The sequence below is a fragment of the Aphelocoma coerulescens genome, chromosome 12, assembly GCF_041296385.1.
Source record: "Aphelocoma coerulescens isolate FSJ_1873_10779 chromosome 12, UR_Acoe_1.0, whole genome shotgun sequence".
Lineage (NCBI taxonomy): Eukaryota > Metazoa > Chordata > Aves > Passeriformes > Corvidae > Aphelocoma > Aphelocoma coerulescens.
The window spans coordinates 21,399,651-21,424,659 of record NC_091026.1 but is presented as its reverse complement, the minus strand read 5'-3'; the positions used below and the strand labels follow the sequence as shown (position 1 = coordinate 21,424,659).

Here is a 25,009-nt window from a genome sequence, read left to right as displayed (position 1 = left end):
TGGAATACTTACATGGAACCATTGCAGTGTTTTGCCCACTCAAAGCCCGTGTGGAATTTGGACTCGAGCCTCCAGAAGGGAAGAGGAGTAGGAGCTCTCTGGAGCAAACTGCCTGTAACAGTATTTGCAGCAGTGTGCTGACAGAGCTTATCAAATTCTTGGGACACTGTGTGGGTTTATAGCTCATATTTGAGCTATTCTTCCCCAGGAGGATCATGGCCCAGTGGGTTTGAAGGTTACGCTGGCTGCATGGCTGGAGCGTGGCACAGCTGTGGGACGCTGAAGCCATTATGAAAGCAAAGCAGGCAAAAGCCCATCCCCAGCTTCTGGCTGGCTCGAGAGCAGTGGCCATGTGGGGCACCCCAGGAGTGTCCCCCTCAGTGCCACTGAAAACAAAGATCTGCCTGGCTGTTCCTTTGGTTAGGCTGCATCACAGCCATGTCCCAATGTAGCAAAGCCCCCACAGTGTCCTCTTGCCACTGCCCCATCTCTTGGTGGTTACTTTGGCAAGGGGCATGGCCAGGCACCTTTGTGTGCACACTTTGCTGTGATGAGCAAGCTCATTTGAGGAAAAGCTGAACTGGAAACCCCATCCCATGCTCCCAGCTGCTCCAAACTCAGTGTCTTCTGTGGTTTCTGCATGAGCCCCATGGTCTCCTAAAAACTCCTGGAGAGTTACAGAAAGCAGACTTATATTCTTGAGGCCTAGATTTGCAGGCCAGGGAACTACATCTCTCTTGGGAAATGTTTTGGGGTCTGCAACCCAAAAAAGGCTGAAAATCCAGTTTGTTTCCTCTGCTGAAAACCATAGGCATAGTGGCATGGGATAATGAAACGTTTCAGCATTAATTCTCAAGTTTCTGGCTCTTGTGGCTTTGTGTCAGATCCTGCATGGTCACTGAACACTGTGTTTGGGGGTGTAATGATGAGATACCCACCACTGAGCTGTACTATAATGGATTGTTAAATAAAATGAACTCCTTGGGTAGACTATATAAACAGTCTCTGTATATATGTGTGCCTGAGCATGGAAATGTGGTTTAAAACCAGTTAGAAAATGTTCCCAAAGAAAAAAATCTCATATACACGTGGGAATATGACAAAGCATCTACTTACTGTCCAAATATACTGTGGCATCTCCATGGGACTGGGTTTTATAGGAGCTGAGTTACTTTGAAGTGCTGGTTTATACTAATTTAGAAATTCCAAACATGAAACTAAATGTGCTCTAACCCTACATCTACTCAAGTAAATCCGGAGGATTAGCCACAGAAAGGAAACTGGGAATTTACACTTAATTTCTTCATTAAAAATGAGGCAGAGCTCTTGTAGCAAGCCTAATTTCTGCATTTTGCAGTGTGGGCTGTTTAGGAGTTGCTGGCACCACCCCAAGGTGTCACTGCCCAGGTACTGTAGAGCTGCACTATGGTTGTTGTCACCATCATGTTTTGCTCTAGGATGCAGTGTTACAGACAGTGGGAGGTTTCTGGCCCTCCAGCTGCCCTGCAAGGGCTGGGGATGAGGGACCAGGCTGCCCATGGAGGGGCCAGTGGGACCCAGGATGTCCCAACAAGAGGTTTAAGCCACAGCCTGAGCTTTCCCTGGCTTTGGACCCAGCCCAGAGCACTATCTACCTGTTATGTCTCTCACCTGGTACTAGTGAGTTGTGGTCAGCTGTTGGTTAGGTTTCCTTGGGAATTTATGTGAAAATACAACCTGCTGCTGCAGTCAAGGTGCACACAGGCAGCTTTGTGCTGCCTGTTGGGAACTGTGTGAACACCATCCTTCCTGGGAAGGCAGGCTCAGCTCTGCCAGTGCCTGGGGGCTCTCCCACTGCCAGGGCTGGCATGACCATCATGTGCTGTGCCAAGCAGGGGAGTCTCCCGAGGAGCAGGTTGGTGCCCCCGAGCTGAAGGTGGGTGGTGGGAATGCTTTCCTGGGGGCCCCAGGGCTCATCCCTGCTTTGCATCTCAAGCTCAAACAGGTCCCAGATTGCAAAGGGAAATTCAGTCAAAAGTGGCAGAAGTTTTTGTGCCTAGAAACAGGAAGTTGTGCCGCTTTAGGGAACAGAAACTGGCTCCTGATTGTGGTACAGTGCCTGCCTGCTCTGGGAGCCCAGTGCTGCTGGCTGGGCAGGCAAAGCATGTGCTGGTCCTTTGGCATGGCAGGGAGGTCATGAGCACGCTGCCAGTTTCTGGAGAGCGCTGCCAACAGCTGGCTGTACAGACCTAGTCATTCCTAGTACCTGGATGCTCAGACTAGATTTGGTTCACTGAACTCATCAGATCCCCTGTAACTAAATAACAGGTTAGGTGGAAAACAGGAAAAGGGTCATTTTGGCCAATGCCAAGGGTTTTCCAGGGTGGGTGTTTGACTCCTCCATGTGAATGTGAACCCACACCCCAGGAGCCACAGTGGATGCTCAGATGTAGGGTTTTGGTGGATGGAAATGAAGGGATTTGCCATCTCTTTTCTGCTGTTTCAAAGTCTAGTTTACAGTGATTGAGTGAGAAGATTGTTGGGGCTGAGGGCACCTGGAGAAGAGAATAAGGCACTGTGAGATGGGTAAGGGTGCCCAGGGATGCTGTAAAAACACCTTACTATGCCTTTTAAATCCCCACAGGTGTCTGTTCAGCTGCACTGTTTCGACACCCTGATGCCCTCTCCCAGCTAGGGGTTGGAAACATAGTAAGTCTGAGCCCCTGGCTGTGGTAATTTAGTGGAAACACCGGGCAAACTGGAACCGGCGGCGGTTAGCGTTAACCACCAGAGTGCCACCACAGGCTACCTACAGCAGCACCGCTGTGCCTCGCCACCAGGCTTGTGCACGGCGTGTGCCGGGGCAGACCGTGGCTGCCAGCGGCTCCCAGCTGCAGGGGCTGAGCCCCTCAGCTGCACCAGCGAGGAGAGATGGATGGGGCATGTGGCTGCTCCTCTGTGCTGGGAATGGGATGGATGGGGGTGTGACTGCTCCTCTGTACCAGGCATGGGATGGATGGGGTTGGCATTCCTGATCGGAGAAAGAAAAATGGCTCCAGGGCGGGTGGCTGTTGCATTGTCCCCAGTGCCCTGCCCCAGGGCAGTGTCGCTACAACCCCATGCACTCGAGGTCTGTTTGGCACAGTGAGCCCTGGGTACAGTGCAGCTCCTGTGCCCGGGCAGCATTGGTGTCCTCGTTTCATGGTGGGGAGGGGGGTGCTCAGTTCCCCGATCGATGTCTCTGATCAGAAGAGTGGCAGTGTCAGGGTTTGAATTGAGGTCCCAAGTGTTTCTGTGTGACTGTCCCCAGCACACATCTCTGGGAGCACAGTGTGACAGGGGACCAACAGCAATGTCTGCAGGAGTGATCCACTTTGCTGTTTCTTTTTTTAGTTTGGTTGGATGGTTTTGGTTGGTTTTTTTAGGTTTTGATTCCTGTTGGGTTGGTAAAGAAATGATTTTAAGTCATTATTTCAAGTTGGGCTGTAACACCTTGCAGTAGGTGGAGGAGGTGGCAGACTATCTACCGCATCTCCCGCTTTGAGAGGCCAGTAGAATTTATTGACGTTTTTGAGCAGAGGGAGCAGTACTAATTCCTAACATCTGGAGAGCAGCTCTGCTGGCAGCTGCTGTTCCAACAGAGCGAGGCTGCAGGGGCGTGGGACAGCTCGTGCCTGGGAAGGCCCAGATTGAACAGGGCCCAGATGAGCCCTTGCCAGATGTGATGTGCTGGTGAGCAGGGTGGATAGCAAAGCCCATGATGATCTTGCCTTGATACCCACTGAGTGTCAGTGGGGCTTGTCCAGCACAGAGAGTGCGCGCTGGCTCCTTACACAGGTCTGTGGGGGTTGGGATGAGGATGTCTCCAAGGAGCAGGGATGTGGTGGCTGTGGCATCCTGCAGTAACAGGGCTGTAGCAGTGATGGCACATGGTCTGATCTGCTGTTGCCAATCCCTGTGCCTTCCTCTCCTGTTTCTCCAACCTGTGGATAAGCACAGCCTTGCAAGGTGGGACAAGAGGCTGCTCAGCACGGGCTTTTTCTCCAGTGGGCAACATGATAGGGGTTAACTTGGACAGTCAAGCTCTTTTCCCTGTCAGGGGGCTTGTTCTGCTGTGCCCCTCCTCTGAAGGCAACATGGCTGGAGCCACAATCACGGGTTTGCTGCCATGCTCCTGAGAGTGCTGCTGTGGGAGCTGTGGAGCTCTGGCGGGGTGGTTGAGCCCCGGCACCAGTGTAAGTCCCAGTCTCCAGTGAAGCTGCAGGCTCATGTTTGCATCTGCAGCCATAGAACCCAGCCGATGCTGTGCCAGCTACTGGAACAAGGCTGTCTATCTTTGGGCCTGGACCACAGGAGGGTTGTTGCTGTGACAAGACGTCTGCAAGTTATGTATTTTAAGTGGAACTGGAATACAAATCTTTCAATTCTAACCCAGAAGCAAAATTGCCTGTAAGTTTGGATTTTGAAAACGTACCTCTATTATTTGAAGAAAATTTGGAACTTGCCTTTCTGTTTCTGTCTCATCTCTGTTTAAGGTATTTTGCTGCTGTGTACAACTCCCTTCTGGAGCAGGAGCCCTTTGGTTATTTGGTTTTCATCCACTGCTGCCTGCTGCCAACATCCAGCAGGCTGTGAGCTGCTTGTGGCCACGCACCATCTCTGGTGGGTCACCTAATTAAAAAGGGCTATTGTAAACCTGGCATGTGTCCCAAACGTGTGTGGAGTGATCATTTTAGGAGGGGAAATTTTACGGTATGATGATAGCACTCGATGAAGAAGGGGAGAGGTGAAAGATGAGGGGGTTTAGTGGAATATAATTCTGAACTTGTTTGGCTTGCGAGTCCCTGTCATCCTTCAGTCTGTCTCATAGACCTAGGCATTGTTGTTCAGAGGCACCAGGACTGTTGTGTTGTTGTGCCTGGTTTCCCAAAGTTGGGAACTGCCTTGTGCAGGATGGGGGCTCAGGTTGGGCTTTTGGCAGTCGGTGTAGCACATCATTAAATGGGGAGGAAATTGGGGCTAAATGTCTGCTTGAAGAGACAGAAATCTGTCTCTGGAGAGCAGATACAGGTAATGTCTAGTTTTATGTGTACAGGTCTCTGGAACAGGGTAAGGGGTAAAGGGCTGGGATGGATGTTCCCCATGGATCCCTGTTGGGTTTCCCAGACAGGACACTGCTCTGGTCAGCATGATGGCAGCCTTGGTGCTGGGGCTGTTTGTGGAACCGCAACTTGGACACACTCACGGAAGATGCTGGAAAAAGATGTCAAGTGTTGGAACTGGGGTTGCAATGTTATGTCCCTGGGATCTCCTAACTGTAGTATCATTTTCTGCTGAGATTTGGTGTCCCAGCAAGCTCAGTGGGTCTTTCCAAAAAGCTTTGAAAACAGCAGTTTCTACAAATCTTGAAGACAAAATATAAAATCATAGAGAAAAAGAAAGCCTTACATGCTTAAACCAAATCACAGCAGTGCTCAGTTGCTGAATCCAGTAGCACCACTGATTTGTAACAACTTTTGAAATTATTCAAGTTATATAATTATTATGACCCTAATTTCCTAATTGGGAGGGGAATGGGTAGGGAGTGAGGACCTCCAGAGATGAAACTGTGGAGATGTCAACAGGCACAGTGCTTTCAGAGTGATGCCTGGAGAACACCTTTTGCTGTGTTCAGGTGCTGCCTGTGAAAGGAGACAGGGTGTGAGTGTGAGCCTGGCTCACATGTTCATCCTTTGCACTTCCATAATCATCTGATTAATCTCTTTACTTGAATTTCTTCTGTCCCCAGAATGAGGGCAGGGGTTAGAGGGGAGGAAGGGTGCACTCGTGATCAGAGCAAATGGTGTGTCTCCTGTAGACTATGTTTGTATGGCTTGGTTGCTTCTGCATTTGAAGTGCTCGGTTAATGAGCAAAAAGGGCTTTATTAACCTTTCCATGGCAAGCTTCTTTAGTGGGCTCTGTCCTCGACCAAGTGGTGGTGTTTTGTTTTTTGGACTCTGGTGCTGAGGCTCTTGAGCAGGTGATGCGTGGGGGGTACCCAGAGAAGGACAGCACTGCAGCACAGCGTTGCTTCTCAAAGGCAGGTTTTACTTAGGATGTGTAAAAGAAGGGTAGAGTTCTGCTCATTATCTCAGTGCTTAATTGATTCAGCAGAACTAATGAGGAAAATACAGGAAAACATTTACTATAAACTATTGCTAAATGAAATGGATTTGAACTGACACATGCAAAAGACCAGTTGTGTTAGGAAAGAAGTTGTTACTTTAATGGATGCTTTTTTCAGCTCTAACTTGCACAGATATGCCTTCAGAGCACTTTGAGCATGTGAAGTGCTAAGTGTTAGTGCTAGCAATAACAAAATAATAACAACCAAAGATTGAGGAGCCAAACTCATGGTTCACCCGGGACTCTTCCCTGTGGAAGAGAGTTTGAATAGTCTGAGGTTGGCTACTGAAGCCAAACCTTAACGTAAATGAGAAACACAGGCTGAGTGGTGGAGGGGGGGCTCTCCCAAGGAAGGAACAGCTAAGAAAGTACAGCCTAAATAAACCAAGTGCCTTACTCTGAGCAGTTTCAAAGGGGGAGGTGTCTGTCGGGCTTCTGAGCAGGAGTGGGTGTCCTTGAGATGAGGCACGCTCGGCTGATCTGCTCAGCCCCTTGTCCCCAGGGAATGGGAAGAGGAGCTGAGTTTCCAACAGGGGTGAATTTAAAGGACATACAAGCTCTTGCTGTTCAAACACGTGCTGTTCCAACTGTGACAACCCCTCTGGAGCCTGTTTGTTAATCCCTCTGCTTGCCCATTCCTGGTGGATTTGATTGTATAATCTGAAGTATTGTATTTAATGCAGGATGAAGGCTAACATAATAAGCTTGACCAGTTTTCCTGGTGGCATGAAGGATGTGCAATTTTAGTTTAAAAAGTGCTATTTTTTCATGTTTCTCTGCTTCAAGCAGTTCCCCATGCTGTTGCACTTGCTGCTTCAGTGCCCTGCTGGGGAAAGCACTGATGGGTGCCAGATCCCTGACGTGTGTGGAGCAAGGAAGGTGGACCCATGCTGGGGCTGCCAGGGCTGGGGAGGGTGTTTTGGAGGAGGGCTGTGCTGGTCCTGCCAGTCACCTGTCCACATTGCCTTCAGCTTTCTTTTCCAGCTGGGGTCAGCATGGTGGGGTTGGGGCTGCTGGAGTGATGGTGGCCATGAGCTGTGCCAGTTGTGGCTGGAGGAAGGAGCAGAGGAGACTTAGAGGGGAATCACACTGTCAGTTGCAGGCATCCAACTTTGGTGCCACTGCTGGACCTGAGGCTGAGGTGGTTGGATGTCAATAGGGACCCATGGTTGTTCAAGCTGTTGTCAGGCTTTGGCCTCACTGTAGCAGACTGGCTGTGCCTGCAGCCCAGCAGTGCTCCGATCCTGTCCCAGTCTCTGTGTCCTCCTGCTGAGGTGGGTTCTGGCAACCAGCAACCGAGTGGGCATATGTGCTCTCTGCCCAGGGCTACCTCTGCCGGAGAAGCAGATGGAGTGTGGGTTTTGCCCTCTGAGGTGATCTGAGATACTGAGAGCCTCTTCCAGCATTCAAACCTGCGCACCTCTGGTGGTTTGAGGTCTGTGGCTGTGGTGGAGGTGAATGAGCATGGCTGTGGCTGCTGAGTTGCAGTGGTTTGGCCTGACTTTGGCTGTGCCTTTCCCCAGCCATCAGTCCTGTGCTTGCTCTGCCCTGCCTTCTAGCAGTCCGCTCTGCCCTGTGCCCTTCCTTACCCCAGCGACCAGTCCCATGTGAGGCTGCCAAGAGTGAAATTTAGGAGCTGGCAGGAAAGAAAAGTTTGGAGTCAAGAGTAGAGAGAGGGAAGAATGATAAGAGATTCACTCCTAGATAAGATCTAAGAGTGGTAGCTCCCTGCAGGGACATGGTCCAGGCGGCTGCTGGGAGCAGAAGGATGTTGGGATAGACCATTACTGGTGTCACATCACTGGCTTGCAGAGTACCCTAGCCCCAGGGCTGGCATTGTGCAAATGGGCAAAACAAGGCAAAACACAGCAAAACTGCTGCCTCCTTGCTTGAGGAACTTGTGATCTAAGCAAACAGTGAAACTAGAGTGCAAATCTCATTTTTAGCCTTTTTTTTTTTTTTTTTTTTTTTAAGAATGTCTGCTGTGCTGCAGGGGTCCTGTGCTGTTGGTAATTCTTGAGAAAAATTTATCCATGTTCACTTTGTCAGAGATTCTCAGCCTGAGTGCCTTCATTGGCCACAAGCACACATTTATTTGCCTCCTGTTGCCTAAAACGTATGATGGGAAGTCTAAGGAGCTCTGTGCTAATGCCTGCCCTTGAGCAGCACTGCAGTTGGAGACTGCTTGGACACATCTCAAGTGCCTCAACAGTGGACTCCTCTTCTGTGGATGACATTTTCCTCCAGGCGTCCCAAAAAGCCTGGTTTTGACAGGTCTGGTTGCGACACTGCAGCAGATAAACGCGTGATTGTGTGTACAAACTGCTGGGGGCAGGGGAGCTCTGCGGGGATGCTGGGGGGTGTTGTTGGTCTGGACTCTGCCCAACACAGAGCAGGGCTTGTACTCTCCTTTTGCATAATGCAGCCAGGCTGGTTTGGCATCGCTGGCTGTGTCTGTTCTCCTATGCAGGATTTCCCCATTGGTTTTTAGCCTGTCCCTACTGCTCAGTGAGAGTCTGTGTCCTGCTATTCTCCTTAGTATCCAAATTATTCTGAATATTCTCTCTGCAGTCAGAAATTTCCCTGAGTCATACCTAAATGTTAATAAAAGCCTAATGGCTTATGTTAAGGAAGGCAAGAGATAAAACTAGAGTCCTTTTATCACAGCCTTTAATGGCCTGAAAATGTCATTTGTGTGGGAGCAGCTGCCAAATTTTGAGCCTATGAAGATGATGGCTAAGTCCCACAAATCAACAAGTTTGGAGCGGATTATCCGGCGCTGGCTGTGTCATTTTCCCAGGACTCCAGGCATGCTGGAAGCCAACACTTTAATCCTCTCTGATACAAAGTCTGAAAGGGGCCGGGCTCCCCTTCTCACTCCGGAGCTCTGGAGCTGCTGCAGCGCAGCCAGCATGGCCTCGTGGAGGGCAGGGGCTCAGGGCTTTCCTCTGCACCGCAGCTTCTGAGTCACAAATTAGCTCCAGCTTTACTTGAGAACTATTTTTAAGGTCACAAACACAGGATGCAGAAATCAGCGCATTTCATGGTTTTCCTGAGAGCTGCCTCACCACTCCTCTTCCTCCTTCTGTTTCCAACAGACTTCCTTCCCGAAGGGACATCCTGCATGCCCAGGGCTGGGGAGCTGTAATGGAAATTCTGGGAAATCACTTTTTATGCTCCTTATAGGCCTGTGATAAAGAACTGAACTCACACTGTGAAGACAGCTGAACTCTTGAGCTCTGATGTGGTGGGAAATCTTTTATCTCTGTCCCACTTTGTTTCTGCAATTTCACTCAGGGGTTAATCTGACTAACCATCCTCTTAGCTGTGGCCCCTTGATTTGAATTAATTTGCACCACTTGTGAAGTTTTGCAGTAATAGCACATATTGCAGTGTGCAGGGGCACAGCAGTGTGTCCCCCTCGTCCTGGTGGCACGTGGGGGCCAGCAGTGCTGCTCGGCTGGTGCTGGCTGCACTGTCCCCAGCTTGTGCCCAAGGAGGCTCATCATCAGTGAGAGTGGCAGAGTCAAACCTTTTGTGTGCAGAAGGTTTTCGATCTAGAATCAGTGCACAGTTCTGAGAGTTACTGAGTATCCAGAGTGTGTCAAAGATAAATAGAGGCAATACAGTAAACGCCCACAGGGTGTTTTAAAATGCAGATTATAGAAAGAGATTGATTTTGAAAGAAAAGTTAACATTTGTGCTTTTCCCACTTCAGGATAGGGCAGCTTGATTTAAGAAGGAGGGAGATTTAACCCCTTCCACTTGGAGATGGCCTTCTATTCCAATCATCCAGTGCAATTCCCCAGCTGTGGTGACTGCCTGGTGCCTGCAGAAGGATGTGACTTGGCTGTATCCTGTTTACTGTAACATGATGGAGTTAGCTGTCCCCTTGGTGCTGTGGGGTAAAGGCAGCAGCAGCACAGCATGTTGTCCCTTCTTTGGACCTGGGAGAGGGAAATACCATATGTCTCCTACCCATCCGTTTGTTGGAAGATCTGATGTCATTTGAAGAAAGGTGTTTCAGAGGAAGGATGTGTGCAGCCAGAATAAAGCTTGGCCTGGGTTAGAATAGTTACATCCTGTTTACTGTGGAAAACACTTTGCACTGATATGAGCTCTGAAATGCGTGATTTATAAGCAGGCAGGCACTGCAGATAAGGGACTTCCCGTGATTTTGGCCACCTGTGAGAAGAAAGGGCCATGTCTTGCAGGCTGGCTGGCAGCGATGCTGGTCCCAGCTCCTGCGCAGCTGCCGTAGAGAGGAGGTGCTGAGCATCCCTTGAGGTCCCAGGTGGCTGGAGGTGCCTCTGTACCTCAGTTTCCCTGCAGAAAGGAGCCTTGGAACTTCAAGTGGTGATATTCTTAAAGAGTAATGAAGAGGAGCTAGAGAAAATCCGTCAGAAAAGTAAATAAACCCAAGTGAATTTCTAAATATCTGTTTGTGAAGGGAAGGAATTATTAAACCAGAAACATGAATGGCTTGCCATGTCCTCTGTTTAGTATAAAAAGGTTGTGTGGCCCAGTTACAGGGCAAACATACACACTTAAGAATTTGGGCTGTGATTTTACTTTTTACTAGAATGAGATGTGGTAAAACTGCAAAATGCATTTAGAGGATACCTGCCACTGCCGGAATGCCAGCCCTGCCGGGGAGTGTGACAGTGTGGTCACAGCCTAGGCTAAACCTGGGGTAACACTGTAGATGATGTGGTATTGGCCCTTGAAACGTGCCCGTCATTTGAACAGCTCTGGTGCACCCGCTGCAGCTCAGAAAAGCTGCTGCAGGAGTGACAGCAGGTGAATTGTTGGCAGTGAGACTGTTGTGATGTTCAGGCATTGTCAAATCCATCCAAGTTGTCTGAGCAGAAATTACATTACAATCTCAGGGGGTTTGGAGTGAGGGGGTCATAAATCTTGGGTGTGTCTTGGCAGGGTAGCAGGAATACAAGACATCAGTTCCACATGCAAATGCTGCTGTCATGCAGCAAATGCACTAATTAATTTAGCACAGGAGAGTCAAGTCTGTTGTCTTGCTTTGGGCCAAACAAGTCAAATGCCTGCTCATAGACCCAGGTCAATGACAAGTCCTTAACCACTGTCCTCTTGTCCTTTGCCCCTTGGCACCTGACAGTGAATGGATGTGGGAGCCCTGCTATCAGCCTTATGCCCCATGTGCCAGCCCTTGTGGGTCAGCTCATTGCCCAGGGCCAGTTGCATTTTCGTGTTCCATGACTCAGCAGTGAGGGGCTCTAGGAAGGCAGAGCAGGGCTCTGAGAAGTCTGTCCCCACTGCTCCTGAGGGAGGATGGCAAGGGAATGTACTGAAGTTTGTGCAGCCTGGTTATATTTGTGTCTCTCCACAGCTGCAGCCGGAGCAGCTGGACTGTGGAGCCGCACACCTTCAGCACCCACTGGCCATCGTGAACCCTGTCACAGCCACCCCCATCTTCACCTACAGCGGCCTGACTGCGGTGGCAGTGGCCAGTGTCAACAACTACACAGTCGTGTTCCTGGGCACGGCCAGTGGAGGACTCCTGAAGGCAAGTGGGGCCCAGCAGCACCAGCATGGGGCAGCAGATTTGGGGTCAGGGTGGGTGTCGGGGCTCCCCCTTGCATCACCTCTGGTCTGCCCAGAGGATGACATCTGTTGTCTGCTTGGTTTGAGCACCTGCTTCCATCAGGCAGTGAGGAAGTCTTTGGGTACTGCCATAACCTGGACAGTGATACATGCTGCCTGATGACTGGTGGCTGTTAATCACTGCTCAGGGCTGCCATGTGAGCAGGATGTTTTTGATGAACCCTAAGCTGAAAATACTATTGTAGAACATTGAATTATTAATTATTTTTATTAAACTATTTTATTAATTATATTAATATCATTGTAGAACAATACAATTATATACACAATATGATATAATTTTAACTACAATGTTTTGTTATTGTTTTACTTGTTGAAGTTATTAAAATTATTAAAAGATCTTCTAATAAATTCTCCCTCTGAGCTGCTGGCTTTGAAGACTCCATGTAGAGAGGGGAATCATAAAGAGATTCTTCTTCACAGCTGAGCTTAAAGCAGGTGTGAACCCATGCTGGAGTCTATTCTAAATAACATGCCAGAGGTGAAGCAGGGTGATGCAATGCCCCAGATCTGCAGCCAGGATGCAAGGCCAAGCTCTCTGTAACCTTAGTGCTTGAAGTTTGCCAGAGAAAGTTTTGATTCCAGGCAGCCACAGCAGTCTGGTAAACTCCTAGTATCAAAAGTCCATAGAGAAGAGGGGGAAAAGGCCTGGAGGAGAGACAGCTGATACCTGCTTTATCTCTGCCTGGGGGGACTGGTGCATAATGTGGGATATTGGATCAAAATACTTGGATAGAAGAAAACTTATCCAGTCTCTTCCCTTGTGTCTAAATGCTCCTGGCAGAAATGTGGGAATAATCACAAAGGAACTCCCTGCTTTGATTTTTGCCCACAGGGGCAGGTAATTTGGGAGGGTGGGAGGGGAGCTGGCATTGGGCCAGGTGCAGCAGGCTGGGGGGCACATGCCACACGCAGCGCAGCCTGTTCACACGGCATTAACAGCTCTGCTCCATTATCATCTCGGAGAGCCCAGCCTTATCTGCAGTGCCTCCATTAGGGAGAGGCTCCTAGCTACCCTGTGCTGGGATAATTTGCTCAGATAGCTGTAATCTAATTCCACAACACAGCTGCATAACCAGAAGCCCTCCTACCTTTGGGGCTCCTTGCTCTTTGGCACGGGACGCAAGATGTTTTGCGTGAGCAAATCATTCAGATTTGTTGCCTGAGAAAAGACAGCAGAGGGGCAGAAATAGTGCTTGCCCAGCTCCTGCCAGCAGTAATTAGGGCTACCAGGGGCATGTATGGGGAATTAATGCAATTCTGCGGCTGCAGATGGGCATTTGGTGAGGGCCAGTGCCACATCTAGCAGTCGTGAGAGGGACAGCAGTGCTTGGGCAGCATGGCTGGGGTAAGACATGCCAGGGTGTGGTGCTCTCATGGGTAAGGGTGGGCGGGAGGGTTCTGTCCTGACAAGTCCCCCATGTCCAGATCTGGAAGGCTGCAGACAAGTGCTGCAGTGGGGTTACCCAGGACTTCACTCACTCTGCTCCCACCAGCACCAGGGCAGTGCGTGTCCTCCAGCCCACCCCAGCCTGCTAGCCTGCTGCACCAGGACCGGTGGTCACTGCCCCCCTGTGCTGCTCTGGGGGCTCTCCCCCAGAGCCTGCAGCCCCCTGGGATCCAGGGAAAGTGCCTGTGTGAAGAAGGTGTAGGGTGAATGTGCCCAGGAGGCAGAGGGACCAAGGCACAGGTATCTGTAAACAGCCACGTGTGGAGCACCTCTCAGCAGTGAGGGAGAGAGGATGGTTGCAGAGCTGCAGCGGAGAATGTCAGGGCTCAGTTCATGGAACATCTTGGGTGATCCCAGGGAAATCATTTAGCTTCTGGCTAGCCAGCTTTTAAAATGAACACAGTGATAGTTCCCTGTTTTTTCTGCACAGCTCTCAGTACTTGCATGTGATTCTTTGCACAGAGAAGCCTCTGCTTTGAGCCTGTGCTGTCATACTGGGGTGTGTCAGTGCTGCTCTAGTGTAAGAATTAGTTAACCTATGTTAATTAATTAATCCACACTTTAGAGAACAGAGGCATACTTGGTCATTACAATTATTGCCTTCCCTTGCTAGTAAGGAGGCAAGAATTTTCCTCACTCCCTTTCTGTTTTAAGCTGAAAAGTGGCTGTCACAAGAAATTGTGTAGCCCCATTGTTATTTCCTCTCAGCAATGCCACATTTAATTTACTGTATTTTCAAGTCAAATTCCAAGACATTCAGAGAAGTGAAAGGCAGGGTGATGCTGTGCACCCTCCTCCATCACTGCCAGCACTTCGGCTGGTGATTCATGAGGCAAGGTAGGACTTGGCACTCTCGTGGCAGCTGCCGTGGTCTTCTGGAGTCAGCAGGGATAGAAGCTTCTTCTGGCTGGGAGTGACAACACTTATTTTTCAAATATTTAGGGAGCAGGGGATGCCATGCTGTACAGCCGTGTTGCTGATTTGCATTGGTTTTCATTAAGTTTTGGAAACTCAGTGTTCTCTGTACAGAATGTGCATATGTATGTGATGAGGGCTGAAGGCTGGTGACACTTGCATGAGGGTAACACAAACGCTGCTGTGCCTGCTGGATGCAGCTGTGCAGGGGTAGAGCCTCCAATCAGACACTTTCCAGAGGTAGTCCCTCAGAGGGACCAGGGACTGTGAGGGTCCTGCACCACTGAGCAAGGCTGGGGTGCCTGTCCACTGACACAGAGCTGACTTTCCAGGAAAGCTCTGTGTGTGCAGCCTGCAAGGTGTGCAGGGATTCACAGTGCTTGACCATGTGGGGCACCATTGTATACCACTTTGGTTTTTGTTTATAACCAAGGAGAAATAATCTTCTCCCCTTAGTGTTTGAAAATGGTCTTCTTCTCTCTGTAGATTAACCTGGACAGTACAATGAAGGTTATTAGCAGGAGATCCATTTCAGTGGCTTATGGAGAGCCTGTCCATCCCATCATGCAATTTGACCCTTCTGATTCCACCTACCTCTACCTGATGACTTCTTACCAGGTGAGATCTTCAGTCCTCAACAAAACAGTTCTTGGAGCACATCATGCATTTGATTTAGCTCAGAGCTGGGAGTGGAAAGGGACAATAAGATTTTCTTTAAGATTAATGGTCAGAGCCAAGATGTTCAGAGCTTTGGCTGTCACCAGGCTTTCTGGGGAGGTGCCTGTCCATTCTCCTGTGCTGGGTGATAACACCATGCAGCCCAGTTTATCAGGTCTTTGTGGTGGTCAGGTAAAAAGGAGAGTGAAAGATACTGAAACTGAGTACACTTACAGGAATGCAGAAATAAGCCGAGGTTGTTCCTGTACAGAAACCCCAAAATGACAGTACGTGGTCTTTAGGAAGGCTTTCAGGAGATGCTACAGACAAAAAGTCTGCCTGTCAGAAGTAGTCCCTGGGGAGGTTTCTGCTCAGCCCTTGGCAGGAGGGCTCTGCAGAGACCTGGAGAGGTGCAGCAGGTACAGACAGATGGTCTCATCTCCATCAAGTTAACAGAGGAGGAAGATGAGAGCTGAGTGTTCCAGGCACTGGTGGTTTGTCCTGAATTACATTTTAATCTGTCAAAACAGATGCGCAACCACAAATGTTACATGTTGCATTTGTATTTTCCAAGCTCTAATTCCCTGCAGATTGGTCATTATCATTTCACAGACCCCTCCCAGGATGCCTCTTTAGCTGATGGCTCCGACTGTCTCATCTCAGCCCCTCTCTGGGCTGTGCCCTCCACTCGAGCTGATCAAACACCCTGTGTGGTGCCTCCTCTGACTGCTTCTTTTCCAATAAATCTGATAAGTTAATTTTTCTTTGGTGGAGTTAGCATCCTGGGAAGCTCCCCAGGAGCTTGACAGGGTTGTGGTGGGATTGCTGAGCCCTGCAGGGCTGGGGAACAGTGACGTCCTGTGAGTGAAGTGGGGCTCCGGCCAAGGAGCCCACAGCCCAGGGTGTGCTCCCCTGGTGGGAGCTCAGGGCTCTTGGCACCTCACATTTTCAGTCCCCACTGTTCCAAACCACTCAGGTTTCCTTCCAAAATGTTTAGAGATCAAAGGAGGAAAGAGTAGAAACCAACACATGCTTTCCCTTCCAACTGCTCCTGCCAAGTGAGTCCCCAGAGGTACTTTGATTTTTTTACAAATCAAGGTTTCTAGAGTGGTGCTGCTTTCTGATCTTTGTGTAAACAGCCAGAAAGCGCTGGGCTCTCTCTGAAAAGGAGCTTTCTGCAGGATTGGGTGAGAGCTTTTCACAGAGAGGGACAAGCTGTGAAGCCATCTCCATCTGACACCTCTGAAAGGTGCAGTGTCACATTCTGTAACCTGGTCATCACATGGCTCCCGCCATGGCGCCAGCTGAAAAGGAGCAGCTCAGCCCAGCCTAGCTCAGCCCAGCTCAGCTCAGCCAGCTACAAACCCTGTGGTTGCCGGAGCCCTTGGGCATCCTTCCTGTCTTGGGGCTCATGGCCCCTGGCTTAGACAGGCTCTGGGGGCCCCCAGTGAGCAGCAGGTGGCTTCTTGGGCTCGTCCCCATGCCGGGTGGCTGTGGCACAGCTCCTGCTTCCAAGCTGTGCCAGAGTCTGTTCCTGTGGCACGGTGGGTGAGTTTGCTCCAGGGTAAGGGGTGTCGCAGCCCGAGGTGCTGGTGTCTTGTCTCCAGCTGCACGTGGCCGTGCTGGTGTGTCCCAGTTGGGCGGGTGCTCCTGTGGGGCTGTGACAGCTTTGGAAGCAGCTGTGCTGTTGTTGTGCAGATGACGCGGGTGAAGGTGGCTGCCTGCAGCCAGTACTCGACATGCACGGAGTGCCTGGCCGCCGCTGATGCCTACTGCGGGTGGTGCACGATGGAGACCAGGTAGGACCAGCCGTGTCTGGTGCGCTTCAGCCTGTCCTTTGGCCCTTGGCCTGGGCAAGAATTTCTGGCGCCTTTTGTATTTCCCCACAGTCACAGTACCAACAGTCTTTTTCCATTCCTTACAAAATACGTGCTGTTAAAAACAATTGCATCTGGCCCAAAGGGTTGGGGTGTTCTTCAGAGCCAAGATTTCACCATAGCTGCATTGTTATGCCACAGGCAGCTGCCAGTGCAGAGAATCTTTTGCAGGTGTTAAACCATGGGACTGGGAGAACCCATACCCTATGAAAGTCCATCTTTTGCCCCTTCAGATCTCATCTATCAGTAGAAGACAATCACACGCAAACGGGTGTATTCAAAATTAGATTCCACATTTGCAAACAGAAGATGTTGGACAAAATGTCATCCTCTCCTCCTGAGTTTGGGTTCAGCCTGGCCTTCCCCTGCCTTCCTCAGTCCTGGTGCTCCACTGGTGCTGTGGGGGTACATGCTTTTATCATGGCAAGCAGACACTTTAAACACAGCAGCAAATGTTTAGGCTTAGCTGCATGGATGAAGGAGAAAGATATAGACACAGGATTTTCTCAGGATCTTCCCTTACAAGAAATTCAACATTTTTATCCGCTGTTTTAAAACTCATCAACCATGAGCTGTTCCTCTGTTCATTTCAGGTGTTCTCTGCAGCATGAGTGCACCAACTTCACAGGGGCCAACTTCTGGGCAAGTGTGAGTGAAGGAGTGCAGCAGTGCCCCTCCATGACCATCCTGGAGCCTGAGATCAATATTGACAAAGAGAACCCGGTGCGTTTGATGCCAATACCCAATCAATCCCCTGCAGCGTCCTTCGAGCCGCTGCCTGTTCTCAGGCCGGGTAACTGTCTGTGCTCCTCCCATGAGCAGCACGGCTCCTTGTGGCTTGGATGTGGGGATGCTGAGCTCTGCTGCATGCTGCTGTATCAGGCCAAGGCTCTCGGGGAGCTGGGGGTGACCTGCTGCACCCCAGAGCCTGAGCCGGCTGGATGCCAAGTCTGCAGGCAAACAGCACCTAGAGCCGAGTCCATAGGCAAAAAAACCCTGGAGCTGCTGCACCAAAAACACAGGGGAGGGTCACAAAATTTCAAATACAGACAATCAGCTGCAGACAGCTGAATCAACTCATTTCCTGGTTTTGTATTGTTGCTATTTTTGTATTTTAATTATATTTTAAAGGTTTTCAGCAAAATATTGTTTGTTTCAAGACAGACCCTGTCTGTGGGCTTGTTTTGGAGTTGCCTACCTCTGAAAAGCTTCTAAAATGTTGAAAATTTCTAAATATAATTTTCTGTGATAATAACTGACTTTTTTGTCTCATATAGGCCCTAATAATACAAATAAATGGAACTATCCCAAACCTGAATGGAACAAATATTTCGTGTGACTATGGAAACAACATCCACACGGTAGCCAGAGTTGCTGGGGATTATGTAAACCAATTTATTTACTGCAGTTTGCTTCCACACGAGAAATATCCAGCATTTCCTGATGACCAAGGTATGTAGAGGCAAACAAGCTGTATCCCTTCTGACCACTTTTGTGGACGTAGTTTTTGATAGGCTTTATTTCTTTTTTCATCTGTATGCACAGTTAACACATACAGGGAAGAAAAGCCCGAAGCTGCTTGTGTTTTACAGGGCATATGACTCCGTAGCGTAGGAGTTCCACCATCTTTACATGAATTGATAGTATTTCAAATCTATCAATTTTTTTCTAAATGTCAGAATTTAAATGCCAGTTCATGTACTTATTTTTATCTGGTTCAAGCTTCTGCTTTAGATTTAGTTTGTACTAAGCCAAAAATGTTTTAGCCCTGGGCAAAAAATGTAGTTTTTATATTGATACTTCAATTGCTGTGTTTAGTTTCCCTCTGAAACACATGCTGCCTTTCAGGAGAAGTTTTGGAGGAAGAGCAAGTGGGTACCTAAAGGAGCTCAGGAGCTCTTAGCCCCCATTTTGCAATCAAAACCCAGACAGAGATGTCCAGTGTCCCCTGTTCTCTGATCGTACCAAAGGGGATGCCTGTCTCGAGGCTGCCTTTGGAGGAGATGAGTGCCCATGGATGAGGTTGAAGTCATCTGAGCTGCTGGCTGAGCTGACCAGATCTGAACTGGCCTGTTAGTGATGGAGTCAGCCACTCTCAGTGTGTTTGGAGAAGTTTGATGCTTCATTCCAGACTTTAGTGCTTGTTAAATTTTCATCCTTCAAGCCTGGAGTGAATGTGCTGTTGAAGATGGCTGACTTGAGTAGGGGGAGAATTAGCTAGTCCTTTTGAAAATTCCACTTTTCCTAGGCCCATTTGTAAAGCTGCATTGCTTTTCTCCCAAACTATCCAAAGAATGGGAGATCATTAACTGCTCTGTATTGTTGGTTACAGCAATGTCCAAATGAATTTCTGGAATCCAGTGCACTGATTTATTGTCCGTATTCTGAAAGAGGCATTGTTTCTTCTCCCTGGTGCTTATATGGCAAAATTGCAAAGAAAAAAATTAAGCAATTTTGGGGGGAGGGAAGGTAGCATGGTGTGTTGAGCAGCCAAAAAAGGGATTTCCGCTCTCTGCAGGTTTGTTGGCATGGGGAAAGTGAGCGGGATTTTAAAACATGGTAACTAACATGTTTTAATTACCACATTTTTAAAAAACATAATTTGGCACCAACTGTACGTGAAGTCAATAATTAAATCTGCTAATTAACACTTGCATAACATGCTAGAATTTTGTGCCGAAAGACATAATGTTCTTTTCTGTGAGAGTAGTGTAAAGTGCTGATTTAGGAGGGAAGAGCTGAAGGTCAGAGGACAAAGGATGACTGGTCCAAGCTCTGAAATGCAGCTCGGAGGAAGCCCTAGAGAAAACAAATCAGATTTAGCCCTTGTTTTCCCAAGGGTCTCTCTTGTCTACTGAGTGTGAGTGTGAGCAAGGGGCTCTTGCAACCCAATATTCTTTGGCTTGATTTTCTCAGACCACGTGGTCGTTGAAACCTCTCTCCGGGTCAACAACAAAAATATTATCCGGGCCAATTTCACCATCTATGATTGCAAAAGGATTGGCAACATTTACCCGAAGAGAGCGTAAGTGACTCCAGTGTACAGGCAGCGGAGCCACCGCGGGTGGTGGCAGGGCGTGGGTGGCACTGGGATGACAAAAGTGGGGTGGTTTGAAGCTGGGAGGGTGCCAGCACAAAGCTGGATGAGGGTCCTCCCATGTGGGGTTAATGGGGGAGCACAACCCCTGCCAGTAGGCAGCTGAGGGCCTGGGCAGGATTTGGCAGGATTGTGGGAGATGTGATGCCAGAGGAGGGTCCTCAAACCATCTGGACACGTTGGGCTTCTTTTAAACATGAATAATATTTTTATATAAAGCTTGTTCTGTTAACCCTTCAGCAGCAGAGTTGGCCTCCCCAGCAATCTGTAGGGGCATCTGTGGAGTGTTGGGGAAGGGAGGGTCATGCTCTCTTGGTTGTTCCAGCCCTGGGTGGGAGCCCCATCAGCTTGATGGGGACTCTGATGCCACACACCAAAACTCATCCACCTCTCAGGAGCATAAGAGCAGGACCTGACCACAGGGCCCTCCATGGCTTCACAGCGCCCGCCAGTGCTCCCATGTCTGTGTAAACAGCAGGGAGAGTCTTTGTCAGATCCAACACATCAGGCTCCTCAGAGAGACAGATGAGGGGAAAAAGCATTTTTTTGGGGAAAACCATTTTTTGTTAAGCAGGGGAGGGTGGCTTCCAGTCTGCTGTGGCCTGAGGCCAGGCAGGGATGCCTGGGGGTGATGGGCTCTGGCCACATCCCCTGCCAGCTCCCAGGGAGAGGAGAGGGAAATCCAGCCTCTGCCATGGGTTTTTCTAGGCACCATTAAAGGCTGAAGAGTGTGAAGATGGGTTGCAGGGCTGAGGTGTGGCCCCTCTGAGCAACCTATACTCTGCTTTTCTCACCATACCTTTGCCATTTCAGGTGCACCAGCTGCCTCTCGGCCAGGTGGAAGTGTCACTGGTGCCCCTCCGCCTACACCTGTGTCTCCAACCACTCACAGTGTGATGACATGCTGCAGATGAAGGTGAGGCCCCTTAAACTGCTGCTCAGGCTCTGAGCCTCCTCCAGCAGTGGCTGGCACTTGCTGGCCGTGGCTTGTGCCCCGCTGGAGTTGGAGCACCGTCCTCAGTTGGTGCCCAGGAGGGGGATGTGGGGGGGCAGATAAGCTGCGCCGTGCCGAGGTGTGTGTGTGAGGAGGCTGGCAGCTGGCTAAATGACTCAGCTGTCCTGGTGCCTCCTGTGGGCTCCATTTCTTGGCTCTCCATCTCTTCTCATACCTGGAGCAATGCTGCTCTTTCTCCACATCTTGGGCCACCTGAGTTTGAGTACAAGAAGAAACAGCCACCCCACCATTCCCTCAGCTTTGACTAGAGGTTGCTGTATGTTAATAATGTGCTGGAGCACCACTGGTGGTGCTCATCTGGAGGAGAAAATCGCCCCTTTCCAAGTTGCAGCTTTAATGCCCAGAGGCTCAGAGTGTTCCTACTACTGAAATTTAAATTAAAGTTAATTTAAATAAAATGGGCCTTTTAGGAATCAGTCTGCTCTAGATCCAAGCCAAACTTTTGCACTGTAAATTGAATATCCTTTTTACACCGGTGCTCTGCTCTTAACTCAGGTCTCCAGCGTTCCCCATGATCATCATTGAGAGGAGTTTGGCCCCGTGTCAGATGTGCCACCCTCACTCTCAGGCTGACCCCAGAGCCAGCTCTGGCATCTGCTCTCCTCCAGGGGGAGGAGGTGGGTGACTTTGAGTGCAGGGCATGGGGGTGAAGCTGAAGCCACCACATTGCAGCTCCATGGGGACCCTGTAAATCCCTGGGAAACAGGGATGGAAAAGTCCCTGCCAGGTGGCAGCTCCCAGCAGCACAGGGCAGTGTGTTGGGATCAGCTGTGCCTGCCTGTGCATACCCAGGTGTTTTGGGGAAGCAGCCTCTTCTTTGTCCACTTCCCAAGTTTCAGTGACTGGTGTTTTCTCTGGCTGTCTCGATGGGTGCTGGGAAGTTGAAAACCATCCTGATGGTTGCTTCTGTTGGGTGTCTGTCCTGTGCCAGGGCCTGGGGAACTCTGCAGGGATCTGGCACGTGCCGGTCTGTTGGGGCAGTGGGTGCTCATCCTGTGTGTGCTGCTGGGCACTGCTGTGCTGCTTGGGCCGGGGACTTGGTGTCAGTCTCAGCAGTGACGCTGGGTGACATCAGGGCTGTGGGGTCACCCGGGGACTGCCCTGGCTTAGTCCTCAATTAGTAAAGGACTAACTTCATCTCCTCAGATCTTCTGCTCCAGAGGTACAGTTGGGCTGGATGCTGACCTGCTTGGGCACGTTTGTTTTCTCTCTGTGCCTCCTGCTGATCTTGTGAGCAGGTGCAGGAGAGGTGCTCTGTAGCCCTGGAAACACGGTGCTTTCATCGTGCAGTCGGAGCTTTTGGTAAACAAACCATTGCCGGTGCGGCTGCACCTGAGCATGGCTCCACAGGGAGAGCAGCATCGTACAGCTCCATCCACAGCATCTTAAACATTCTACCCCTTTCCTCTGACCCAGATGGGAAGGCTATAGTCAGCTGGAAGCTCTATTTCTTGTCACTGGTGAACAGCAGGAGAAGGGGCTGCAAGATGACAAGTTAATCAGTCCTCTAAAGTGTATTTCTCTGGGAAGCTGTGCCAGCTGTGGTGACATGCAAGGACTCACCAGGCCGTGGGAGGTTTTGCTTGAAATTTCAGTTTTAGCTGTGCTGGTTTTCTTTTAACTCTTTTGATTCCCTTGGAAGAGGCTTGGGACTGAAATCTCTCCCCAGTCGTTTGCTTTGCTGTTTTGCTTCCCTTATCACGTTCATCTCTGTTATTTAATCTCCTTGTTTAGGCAGCACCAACTGTGCTTTGTTAAATGAGTGTCCTGACAGAAGTGAAACATTTTTTCCACAGTCAAACAGGCACTTCGAGGTAGTTCCCTGACCCCTATCTAGGTCTGGGGAGGGCAGGAGAGAAACCTGCCACTTGCTGCTTGTCCGGTCCCAGGGATGTGTCCGGCTGCAGGGATGTGTCTGAACAGGCATCCTAGCACTGGAAGGGCAGGCTTGGCCTCTCCTTAGAGCAGCAGCAGCACTGGCATCAGTGGAGCCACAGCAGGATAACCTTTAATGCAAGCAAGAGGAAATCTTGCCTGCTGCAAATGATTCTGCATAATGGACCAAGTATTTTGTTGTCTTTTACCCCAATGGCTCCACTGTCACAGGCATTACTCTGGATGTACCCTGGGGCCATGCAGAATCTGGCTTCATTTTTGCTGTAGTTTCGCAGTGTGATTTACATCTCATGAGAGAACAGGACGGGTTTGTCACATAGACTGGAATTCTGAGTCAGCTCCAGTGTCTGAGACATCAATTTAAAACGAGAACAAAAGTAGGGAGACAGATGACCTTTTAAAATCATTTTTCAGCTTCATTTAAGCCTTTCACTGCAGCTACCCTACTACTGCAGCCCCCTCACTGAAGCCCCTGTGGTTCCTCATACCCTCTCTCCGTGCACACGCAGCCTGTGCACTCTGCAGTGCCTCTGTGCAGGATGGAGACCCTGGAACACAGACTCTCTGCTGGCCAGAGTGAGCAATGCAGGGGGTGGGAGAGGGTCACACTAATAAATCTGGCATTGAATGTGGCAGTGCCATCTTTCAGAGTCATTCTGGTCCTGTCACTGCCGGAGTGGCAGCTGAGGTGCAGGTACACGGTCACTGTGCACCTGGCAGTACCTGTTTCCCAGTGAAATGAATCTTATCAAGGACCCTGATGGTTCCTCTTCCCTAGTTGCTGAGGATGCTCAGCGTGCACCCAGCTAACCTCTTTTTTTTCCTTATTTTTGTACCTAGCAGAAGAAAATTGACTGTCCTCAAATAGTACCTGCCCCTTTGGAGCCGATGCCCACGGGTGTATCTCGAGACATCATGATCTCACTGGCCAATGCAACTTTCTCTAAGGTAAATGAGTTCCTCAAGGCATTGGGAAGGTTTGGAGAGGTATTTGGGGAAAATAAAACTTCCCATTCCCTTGTGGGTGTTTGCTCCACCATGGAGCATGCCAGTGTCATGCTCTCCCAACACCGCATGCCAGCCTGGCCCCAGTGCCCACGCTGAGGAACGAAGGACACAGCTCCGAGTGGCAGGCAGGGAGCCCTGCACTGTTGGAGCCACAGTGTTTTGAGTATAGCATGGAAGCATTGTTTAACTTCAGGTCATCACTGCAGAGCTTGTTTGGTGTGAAAAAGCCTTTTTTGTGAAATTTTCTGACACACAAGCTCTAAAAGCGAAAAGCAGGAGTGGACATCAAGTGGTGCCTTTGGAGATGTGCTGCATGCCAGAAAGAACCAGAGGAATTTGGGGCAAAGAGGCTGAGCACTGGGAAAGTGCTTGAGTAAGCTCTGGTGTTTGTAGAAAGCTGCCCTGAGTAATTTTGGCTCAGATCAACAGGGCTCATGGGGCCAGGTTTGCCTTGTCCCTCCTGATGATTCCAGCATGCTGGGCAGCCGAGTGGCTCCTTCTTCAGGAGAGGAGAGTTTTGGAAGTGCTGGTGGAGCTGTTCTGGGGTGCTGGGGGGTGCTTCCAGGGACTGTGGAGGCACCACTCCCACCACACCTTCTTGCCCTCAGCACAGCAGCAGAGCAGACCCTCGTGCCTGGATGGGGTGGCCTTTTCCTGCACAGCTCCAGCCTCCAGGAAGGAGGCTGTGCCCTCTGCAATCAGAAAAAAAGGGTGAGAAATCCTTCTTCCTTTCTGGATGCTGGAGGTGGCTGAGGAGGAAGCAATAGTGCATGGAACCCACAGGAAATGGAGTCAGCAGGAAAGGGGCAGCAGCACTGCTGCTCTGGGGCAGCTGGAGAGGCTCTGGCAGTCTGGCTTCCTTCCACCACCTTCTGCTCACTGTCCCAGGCTGCTGGATAGGATTTCTTCTCTTTCCCTCTCTGGAGGAACTCACAAGTGCTGCTGAAGCGGGAAGCCCCAGAAACGTGTGCCCTGACCCCTTTGCTGCAGTAGGGGCACTGCACAGGCAGGGACGTGAGGCCAGGGGTATGGGGAGCCTGCACAGCCAGAGCTGCCTTATGCTCCAGTAACACACTGGGCAAGATTCTGCCTGTGTGTTTGCTGAGCCAGCAGCTGTCTGCCAGGAGTCTGGTGCTTCCTTCCATGTCTTTTATCAGATCTGCCAGTTTTCAAAGGATAGTTAGACCTCAGTAGTGGTGGAGCATCAACTGCTTGGAGATAGGATTTTTTCCTGCAGAATGTGGGCACAGCAATAATTTGGTGCAGGATATCATCCTTGTGTTATCAGGAAAACAGCATGGAAGTCTGT

General features: G+C 49.9%; 1 protein-coding gene across 1 annotated transcript in view; it reads left to right on the top strand.

Moving 5' to 3' along the window:
• The window catches only part of PLXND1 (plexin D1), a 70,482-nt gene that overhangs the window by 4,813 nt on the left and 40,660 nt on the right, over positions 1-25,009 (top strand). The window contains exons 2-9 of the mRNA XM_069027571.1: positions 11,511-11,687; positions 14,637-14,768; positions 16,506-16,606; positions 17,278-17,407; positions 17,962-18,136; positions 19,601-19,709; positions 20,595-20,697; positions 23,536-23,640. Coding sequence (XP_068883672.1) covers positions 11,511-11,687; positions 14,637-14,768; positions 16,506-16,606; positions 17,278-17,407; positions 17,962-18,136; positions 19,601-19,709; positions 20,595-20,697; positions 23,536-23,640 — 1,032 coding nt within the window. The remainder of the gene's footprint in view (positions 1-11,510; positions 11,688-14,636; positions 14,769-16,505; positions 16,607-17,277; positions 17,408-17,961; positions 18,137-19,600; positions 19,710-20,594; positions 20,698-23,535; positions 23,641-25,009) is intronic.